Source organism: Tigriopus californicus, chromosome 4 (genome assembly GCF_007210705.1).
Source record: "Tigriopus californicus strain San Diego chromosome 4, Tcal_SD_v2.1, whole genome shotgun sequence".
Taxonomy (NCBI): Eukaryota; Metazoa; Arthropoda; class Copepoda; order Harpacticoida; family Harpacticidae; genus Tigriopus; species Tigriopus californicus.
The window spans coordinates 6,552,138-6,562,596 of NC_081443.1; the positions used below are offsets into that span (position 1 = coordinate 6,552,138).

The 10,459-nt window shown below is 38.1% G+C and overlaps 1 protein-coding gene across 3 annotated transcripts in view; it reads left to right on the top strand.

The window, feature by feature from the left end:
* The first annotated feature begins 7,290 nt into the window (after nt 1–7,290).
* The window catches only part of LOC131878808 (sodium- and chloride-dependent transporter XTRP3-like), a 7,228-nt gene continuing 4,059 nt past the window's right edge, over nt 7,291–10,459 (top strand). The window contains exons 1-2 of one of the 3 annotated variants that reach the window (XM_059224936.1): nt 7,291–7,931; nt 8,004–8,313. In XM_059224936.1, coding sequence (XP_059080919.1) covers nt 8,019–8,313 — 295 coding nt within the window. In that variant the 5' untranslated portion in view covers nt 7,291–7,931; nt 8,004–8,018. The remainder of the gene's footprint in view (nt 7,932–8,003; nt 8,314–10,459) is intronic. The other 2 variants (XM_059224937.1, XM_059224938.1) reach the window with 2 other exon arrangements.

Here is a 10,459-nt window from a genome sequence, read left to right on the forward strand (position 1 = left end):
AGAGAGATCAGGACTAATGGGAAGCCATACCCCCTTCCCCCAGCAAAAAGGTAAGTTGCTTTCGATCCATTTGGTGGTCGATTTTGCAAATTGGCTAGGTGCTCCATCATGCTGGAATATGGCCACAGACATCACCGAGAAGAATTCACGTCCCAATGTTTCACCAATACTTTGCCTCCTTGATCAGGCTTCAAGCGATGTTTTGTCAAGGATTTCCTCAACATAGTATTGTGCAGTCACAGTCTGCTTTGGGGGCACTAAGTGCTCCAAAGAAATGGCCTGGCTCGAAATTGCTCCCCATACCATGACTTTTGAGGGGAACTTCACGCTGACTGATGGAGTGAGTTACTTCTTCTTTTAAGGAATGAGCCCAAACAACGTCATTTTTTTCGATTGGGGGGGGGGAGCAATTCAAAAGGAGACTCGTCAGAGAAGAATACCACTCTCTTCCGGTCCTCATTTGTCCAATTTTTAACCATCTTACAGAACTTGACTCTCTTTTTCTTTTGTTCATCGGTCAGTTTGGGAACGATTCGTGGTCTATAGGGTTTGACTCCAAGGTTTTTCGAAAAATGTCGATGAACGAATGACTTCGATGTTGGGTAACCATGGTTTGTAAGCTTCTTTGCTAATTTTTTTGTTGAATACCCCTTTTTGGTTAAGCTCTTCGAGACGACGATTTTGGCAGTTCTTGTTGATGAAGTCTTGCGCCCCCGACCCTTGGCAATGGACAGGCTCTTGCCAGCCTTAAAAGCCTTCGCCCATCTCCAAATTGAGGTTCGGCTGACCTTAAGTTCCTTGGCAACCTCAGGAACACTTGTGCCCCACTCCACCCTGCCAACAACACGATTCCCGACTGATTCTGTCAAACCCTTCACCAAGACGAACATTGAAATCCTATGAAACACCTCAGATTAGATAATGAGTCTCAAGTAATTGACTATAGTTACCCATCAACTAAGACGCGGCGACAAAGGAGTACCAAGAAATCCCAGCAACGGGGAGAGTCAGAAACAGTAAGTACAAAATAACCAACAGAGACAGCAGACTAAACATGCATTAGCTCTGGTTGCATTCAATTCGAGGCACAGTGTATTTCTGGAAAGGAAGCGCAACGTTAATTGTTCTTTTATTGCAATTAATATGAACCCATTAAAGTTTGCCCCTCATACTCCAAGTACCAGCAGAGATTTGGCCCGATGTTTAAGATCGATTTTATATTTGTGTGCCTCAGTTGACGCTCTGATTTGACCACGTTTTATAATCCATTTCTTTGCGTCACCGGCAATATCTCATCCATTCAAAACTTTAACCGAAAAAACATTGATTCTGCATTTACTCATAATTTAAAAAATAATGTGAACAAGATTGGCTCTAGATGTAATCCCCAGAACTATTATGTAGTCCCCATTGAAATGCATAAACATACAAGTAGGACTGCGCATTTCTGTTTTTGGAAATACACATTTGCCTTTGAGTTTGGTCTGATAGGATGTTTTGCTTCATTTGCGTACTCAAGTTCTCGAGATGAGGAACAAAATATTACTCCAGTGTAACTAGATTGTTAGCTTCTTCAGGATGGGATTGATTTGACCTTAAAAAGAAGTTAGTGAATCAAGCTTGCCAAATATATTTCGTGCCAATCATTCAATGTTCAACTTTTCCTCTTGCTTGAGGGCCACTTGGAGTTGTTTCCAGGAATTCTCCTACGTTCTTAAACAAATATATATATATTTCTCTTTGTTCAATAATGGTCCTATTTCCTCAGGCTCATTCTGAAATTTCTGAAAAATCTGTGAAACTCTAAAGGCTAAATTCTATGTTGTTGCCTAACCTGCAGCAGGTTTCATTTTAAAACACGGTTAATAATGCAGCCATCAACCTGCCATAGTAGAAAATTTCACTGAATCATAGTTATTCAAATTAGTATTGCACATGGATAGCCCAGCTGCAGTAAAAAAGCACAACAAAACTCATATTTATCCTTCTTCCCATTCTATTGAATCGACATCCCTATCAATGAACACGCCATATTTCTGCTGGAGGCAATGATGTTGTGAATTAGTAGATTTTTGGTCCAACTCTAAAGTGGTATGGTATCTAATTCAAGTGTTTGGTTCCTTGAATCGCCAAAATATGATAAAAATCTACAAAATATTACCCACGGGATTGAAAACGTCTAAATATCTACTTTTTGAGAAAATGGCCAAAATATTCTAAAAAAGTATTTTTTATTGAAATTTGATGTTTTTACCCGCTCTAGTGATCAGTCTTATTATCTAACGCTTGTTACAAGTAAATGAGGAAACTTTAGTCAAAATAAATTACGTCGGAAATATTGTCCGATTCCAAGTGGGTGCTTGGTTCTTTCCACTAATTTTATTAGAGAATGGCATTTTGTCGAATGCACAACAGGCAAGAGTTAAGAGTTATCATTAGATGTAGGTTTTTGCTGTTATACAATTTGCGGACAAACAAACGTAAAAGTACGAAAATACCCTCTTTGATGCCCGACCTTGTATTTTTCGCTGAACAACTTATCGCTGATCTTCTTAATGCCATAAATACACCACCAACTCCTCCGAGGGACCTTTCAAATCCTACAAGATCCTACAAGGGTAAAATTACAAACACTTTTGACATACAAATAGGTATATTGTAAACTTGTAGCATACTAGCACCTTTTCATCATCATAATTTTCCACCAAGTCTTGCTAAACATGCAAAAGGTAAGATAAGCAAAAGTGATGTTTTGAAAGTTAATCACCAACAACTTGTGAAACTGTGCTTTTCCAAGCACTATTTTGTTGGATATGATTATTACAAGAGTTTTGTTTTTTTTCAATCATTCAAAATACAAACTCCTGCTTAATTCTAACTCCAATGTTATAGCGGCTCGGATTTTTACGCACACCTAGTAGACAAAGCAAAGGGCGGCGCTACCTCAACTCAATTAAAAGGACTATTTAGGAAGAGCATGGACTCTTCAAACATTGTCAAAAGCACTGAGCGATGGGTGAAAGCTAACTATCAACAAGATAAGGAGAAATACCGGTTACATGATTTTTTCTAGATCTCAATTTCAATGACATTTATATACATGTTTAAGAATAAGCGCCAATGCAATGGATCAGGCACACTTTTCAACACGGTAATGAAATCATGATTGTTGTCTAGTACCACAACACATGAAATGTTCATGCCCTTGGAACATAATTTTATGGCTAATCACAAATCTTTTATCTGCATATATTGTAGTATAAAGAAAACTGTATAATAGAGACTGCAAGGTAGGATTTAAACAAACTTTAGCGGCCAAAAAAGGAAAAAGAGCGTTAATAGGGAAGAACCATGACTTTTTTGCTTTATTCAAAACTTTTTAAATCATGTGAAGACAGGTACAAACAAAAGTTATTAAACTTCTTATGAATGATTTGAGTTCATGCGAGATTGTAAAGTAAAAGTGATGAGTAGATACTTTTTTAGCGTGTAGTTTAAATATCTTGTCATTTTGGGGCATTTTTAAACATTCAGGTGGTTTTGACCAAACTTCCAAAAAAATACAGTTTCGGTGTCTAATAATCCTAAAACTGGACATTTTTCGGTCAAATTTTTGTACCAAAGAACATTCATAATCCATCTTGGTATATATGTTGCACTTTAATTCTTCGACTAGTCATTTATTATGTTCGTTTTTGCTTAGGAAATTCAGCCCTGCCTCCAGTGGTGCGGTTTTTTTGTTGCAGTCCTGAACTTAACTTCTTGATGAACAAGACCATTCTTGCAGTTCAACTTAGCATTGCATTCATCCAAATTCTGGCTACATTTTTTAGCAAGATAAAGCAACTGAAAGTGCAAAATATGAAAACCACTCTTTTTCTAACTAGTCTTCAAACAAAAAAATGAATAAAAGAGTGTTAATAGTTCGTGGCATCTGAAATTAAGACCTTTGGGAGGAAGATGCATTTTAAGAAGTTGCAATATTGGCTATAGTAAAGTTTGCAAGACTCAATTTGATATTTTGTGACACAAGTACAACAAAATAAAAGTGCAAAGAAAATAATCCATTTAGCACATGCTCGACCAACACAACAGGCCATTTAACTTCAGTAAGTTATTGATAGTTGACCAATTCATTAGGTAAAGTATTGTAAACTTGATTATTTAGTAACACTGTTTTGGCTCAATTGAAAATTGATCATAAAAACTCAGTGGTGTACAGAGTCTCAAATTTCACACTTATTATTGGTTAAAAACAATAGCAATTCATAATATCTGTGAATCAAATCTTTTCATTTTCTTAATTATTGGGCCTGCTTTTTTTAATATTTGTCCTTTTTTTAAAGAAACTATTGTTTCTATATTTCACCAGAAGCAGTTGAATATTTTCAGTGTCTCTAGTGATGAGAGTTCTGATTTAGCAGTTAATAGTAATGCCACCACACAAATAACTGAATTGATTTTTTCCAAGGAATCTAGTCCAACTTCTTAACCCATACTCTTTATCATCAAAATTGATGTATGAGTTGTTCAACCAATAAACAACCTTTATTGCATTGTTGTTGCAACCTATCACCCTATAGAACCATCAGTAGGAGTAATGGGATCTAATGATTATCAAAATTAAATGAAGGGTACCAGAAAGCTTGGAAAGTAAAGGCAATAGTTAATTTCCAAGTAATTAGTTGTTATCAATTATAAAGATTGCCTTAGTTGAACGTGAGAATAATCAGGGGGATATTTTAAGGCTCGCTAATGGTTTCCCCACATGCCATACTAATGTCATATCATCGGAAAGAAAACAACTCTAGTAACATCCTTCTGTGATTATTGTTTTGATGGTGTCAATAATCCAGCTCTTGTTGGATTTTTAATGTTACTGAATGTCTCATTCAAATTCGCCACGAGTTCTTGCTTGATAACTTGTTCAGGATAGAGCTTGTAGAATTGGAAAACAGCACTGTTAACGCATTAACATCAATTGTTGTCTAGGGTTGTCTAGGCTCTTTCTTTACAAGGACGGAAGAACAAACGTTAGCAGAGGGTTTACTAACGTTGTCTTTCCGAGAAGTCTCATTATGAAACAAGTAGTCTCTATAATCTAATCAAATTCTGGGGACTGCCTTCTCATTTTTACGAAATGGCTGGCTGCTAGCTACCGTGTGGCGCATGTCATCTTACACACGTTTCAAAATGATTTTTTTTCTGATTAAAAGTAATTTTATGAACGTAAAGGCAATTCTAGAGGTTTTGTGAGAGCTATAGCTTTCTTTTGCACCTAATTAGGTAAAGTTCTTCAAAAAAAGATAAGATTTTTTTTCAAAGATGTCCGAGCTTCGTGAAAAAGTCTTTGCCTGTATTGTTGCTGGTAACCAGTAAACCTTCATTGCCAAGTACTTTGGAATTGCCAGGAAGACCGTCTACAATATAAAAAATCTGTACAATGAGTCTGGAGGTTCAAAAAGAGGTCAAAGAATTCAGGAAAGCCTTGACCTGTCCGAACTAGGTACAACTTTTTTATATTGTAGACGGTCTCTATCTCGGAAACAAGACATAGGATAAAGAAGTTTTTGAGCGGCGTGATCCCGATTCCTTTGTATTTTTTTTAAAACCATGTTGCAACATCTCAAAAACTCCATACAGGCTAACACATTATTATCGTCGCAAAAGGGAACCTACGCAAGCACTTAAAGAGTAAACCACCTGATGGAATTGAACAAACTCTCTTAATTAAAAGCCTGATTATGGTGATAAATAATTTGAAGAAACACGAGTATGTCAAACATATCATGTATGAGTATTAAAAACATGCATGATCTCTTAACTTCAAGATTTTTTTCGTTTTTGCCTCCAAAAAAAGAATGAACGAATTATTCTACTATTTCGGCAAAAACACCTATTACATAACAACTGAAACAAAAAGAACTTGTAAAGTAATTATCTGGAAAACTTGGTTAAAGAAAAAGTGGTATTTAAGTCAACATAAACAAATTCAACAACCAAATCAACCAGTAAGTTTTGAAGCGACTGGATTCTGAACTGATAATTTTTTCTTGTCTCTTTATACTATGCCGCTGTATTCTTGGATGTTTGTGTTAATGATCACATATTATATCAACAAGCATGACGGATCTCATGGCGTTTTGTTTAACAAATTTTATGTTGGTAATTTGAGCCTAGATGTATTAAAAACGTATCACCATCATATTGTTTGCCCTTGTAACCTTAGGAGATGAATGAATTATGAGCCTCTATTTCTATGTTTCGGGCGGTTCAGAAAAAGGGGGTTGTAGCAAAGTGAGTTAAATTTAAACCAACGTCAGTTCATCACTAAACTTTCTGGGAATATTTTCATTTTGAGGCAACTTCACATCTGGAAAAGGTTCAAGTTTCAATATTGAATCGACTACCCTAACATTCCAAACATATCAAGAAAACGCTCACCAAATTGTATCGAAGAGAAGCTCTTCAAAACCAGTTTGAATCTAAGATCTGTTGACGGATAAGAAAGGTATCCAACTGCACACGAAATTATCCATGTCGAATTGTTAAATATAATTGTGTACTCTTTTAACTGGTTTATGGAGGGAGCTAATTTGTCTCACTTATATAGCCCATTACATTTTGCACAACTCAATGCTGTCCAAAGGGTCAATCCGGTTAAAAAGTGGATGCTAAGTTTGAAATAGGAATTGTGCTAGTTCCGTTGCAAAAAACCACCTTATTAGTACAGTTACTGCAGCTGCGCTACAACTACGAGTACTGCTACAGTACTGCTGCTGTTTGTCCTAATATGGGACATGTAATAAAAACAAGTCTTGCATCAGCACTATTTTAAGAACAAATTTCACTTGTTTCCTCGAGCAGAGAGTTGTTACGATTATAACTTGATCTTTTGAAACATTATCCTGATTGAGGAATCAATCGCCGAAAACGATTGTGATAGCTTAATTGTGACAGTTAAGAGCTATAAGTCAGGACTCTCTCACTCAAGAACGTTTTGGGAAAGCTATTGTATAGGTGCTAAAAAAGCAGGCCAACCCGCGAATTGCCGCATTACACGGGGGGACGCTCTGCCATGGCAGCTACCTTTAAACACGACATACACATATAGGGTCTCCTCGTTTCTACTGATCCTGACATGTTTGGTACTTAGTGTGTCTCCTAGCTCCTCCCGGCTTTCACGGGGACCACTACTTTCTGATGATGGAGAGCGAGGAAGAATCGAGGACCGAGGACTGGCGAGCAGTCTCTGATGATCGTAGATTCACTCTCAAAAAGAGACTTGACAAACATATACTATGTGGTGCTTGTGTGTTTGTTACTTCGTTGACGCCAACACTGCTACGCATGCAGGTTTTGTTACATCTTCTTATTCATGATATCCGGTCGGATCCTGCGGTGTAAGGAAGATTCCTACAACGTTTCCGGGGGGTGGAACAAAGAATTGATGAACCTACTTAAAATCGAGTCCAGTGCCATTCGTCTTGGAAAGCGATTTCTTGCACTGACCCTATCTCGTAAAACGTGGTCAATCTGAAGAAGTCGAAGAAGAAACAGTAGTAGAGAAGCAGTTAATTCTTGTTCGACGAATGTACAGGGCGGTAGGCCGGTGGATGAGATTCAAGTCGAGATCGAGATCTGACTGATTTGGCAAAGAGAAAGCGTGAACCCCAAGAGCACCACCCTGTAATATGGGTGGACGACGGGCGTACGGAGTGTTCATCCACGACCTCTTCACCCTGACTTGCATTTGACGCCAGAAGTGCGCCCAATTGAGACAGGTCACATCGTTGGGGACCTTCGAGAAAAGTCATCCACCGAGGAGGAGTATTTACCGTTTATCGACCAGCGAGTGCCCTCCTCAGCATCTAAATACCAAGAGTACAAAGACGCTGCAAATGTGCCCATAATAAGGGTGTTTAACTGGGGTAAGTTGAAAAGGTCCGTCTTGGTAATAAGTCCACCATATGAATCGTGGAGCAATTGATGTATCCTTTTAGGGCTTATTTCAGGCCATGGCGTTATTGAACTCAAAGGCTGGCACCCTCAATGGTGAATCCGTCCAGTGTGAGGAGAGTGTGAATTTTTTGAGTGTCCCCGGCACAAAAGTCACCATTATTAGCAACGGGGTCGACTCAAATCGATCGGACCCGAGCGAAGCAGATTCTGATGTGTGCTCCCGTGATTATCACGATGAAACCCGAGAACAATGGGACAATCCTCTTCAATTTTTCTTTACCATTTTGGGTTTTTGTGTCGGACTTGGGAATATTTGGCGATTCCCTTATTTATGCCAAGCAAATGGGGGAGGTAAGTAAGCTTAGGGCGAAGAATGAACCCAGAGTGATACTTGAGCCATTTTGTTGGGCGAGAAGACGAGCTTAGAATTCAATTCGGTGATTTGAAACTCAGACCACTCGATTTCTGAGAAAAATATCATCTGTTTATATGGTCTCTAATTCAATTAATAGAAACCAACTAATGTTATCTATCAGCTAAAGTTGGCTCTTTTAATATACAGTAAAATTGAAAAATTGTAGAAGGTAGAACGTACCAGTGTTCCAGTATTAGCACAAAAATGATCAAGAATGCCAGACGTATTTGAAATTGTTCGAATTCGCAACCGTCAAAAACCTAAAAAGAAAAATGACTAACATGCAAGTGAAACAGTGCAATGATGGGTCAACTCAACACTAAAATTGAAAAGTAAACCATAACTGTTCATCACTTTTGAGATCGAATTTCATGGTTGTACTGTAATTTCATATTGCACCTGAATAAATGGCCTTGAATATAGATTCATTTGAAAAATAGCCTGAAATATGTGACTGCCTAAATTATAACGATCTAAGTACCTCATTTCATTCAAATGTTAGGAAACAGTACTCAAAGTTGCTCTGATATAGAAAGGACAATTTTGATGGGAAAACCGTTGACAGCCTAAGTAATTCTAGTAGTTTGCGGCTAAGCTTAAGTCCAAAGTTCGTTGTTTTTCCGCCGTTGGGGACAATTTGGGGCTTTAAAGGAAAATCACACCTTTGTAAGCATTGTTAATGTCAGCTTTTTTGGGGGGGGACAACAAAGAATGCCTAGTAAGGCCAAAGAACGTGCTAAAACAGTGGTTGCTTGTCCACCAAAAAAATCATGTCTCATGTTCAGAGATCGATAGTTGCAGTTTTGAGATTGTCAAGACAATATATGGAAACAAAGCCGTGAAGTAAACCACTTTTCCGAGGACTTGATGCCTTTCATAATCGTGAAATACACAATGATCCATGAAAGAATCAAGCAAATTAGCATCCACCACCGAATACCGTCAGTGACATCAATCGACGACGAAATGTCCAATGTCTCTCTGTACCAGAAGTACTGCGTTTCGACGATAATGCACATTCTGTGACGGGCTTTGAAAGGCTGAATGTCTGATTGAATTCGAAGAGAGGCGTTGGCACACTGACCAGGCAAAACTGCCTAAAATGTAACGAAAATACATGTGAGAAATCAGATCTTAAGCATGAACTGAACGTAGAGAAAGCAGTCGGTCGTACTTGGAACGAGTTAAAAACGTAAAAAATGCACCAAGCAATGATGACGTTGTAGTACGAGCCCACCAAAATGGCAATCACCGTTGATCCCAGACCAATCCCGCCCAAGCTTGGATGAATGAAATTCCAAACCACGAAAGATCCCTTTCGCATCTTCTGTCCATGCCCAATTCAAGTAAGAGCAAAGGCATCCCTTCAATTACCATCATAATGAAGAAGGGTAGGACAAACGCTCCTAAAGTGGGGAAAAAATCTATTCAGACAATTAATGAAAGAGTCGGTAAGAGGATCAAGACAGACTGTTCAACGTGTCCTTTGGTCCATTACGGTCCTCGTTAGCCGTACATTATCTCTTCACATATTTGGGTGAAGTTTTTCCTTTTCGAAATGCTGCAACGTGTGGGCGGAAATCATTACGCCAAGAAATTGGGCAAAAAAGCAAGTCAAGTGGTCGTACTTTCTGTTATTCTTGGGCAAAAAATCCAACATTCTTCTAAAAGCAACAAAGCAGTATTGATCGGTGACGCATAAACTTTTCGTGCCGAGATTTTGAAATAAGCCTTTGAAGTAAATAAAGTTTTTGAAACGGTCTATGTTTTAGAAACAACCAGCCTCAAAGAGTCACTGATAACACACCATACACAACAGCTTAATCAGCTTTATTACATCTATGAAACAATGGGCAGTCGGTCGAGTGAGGGGTTTCGAGAAAGATTTTGCGGAACACAAATAAAGGACACAAATGTGCCAGAAAGCGAACCTTAAACTCTATTCTTACACACCAGAAAAACGGTGTAAAGAATGTCATGTTTCTATCTTTCGGAAATTGTTGTTGAAGAGTTATTTATATCTTTTGATTAATCAGTGACGATTTAGTCATTAATAACATTGTAACTGAAAAAGAGACGGTG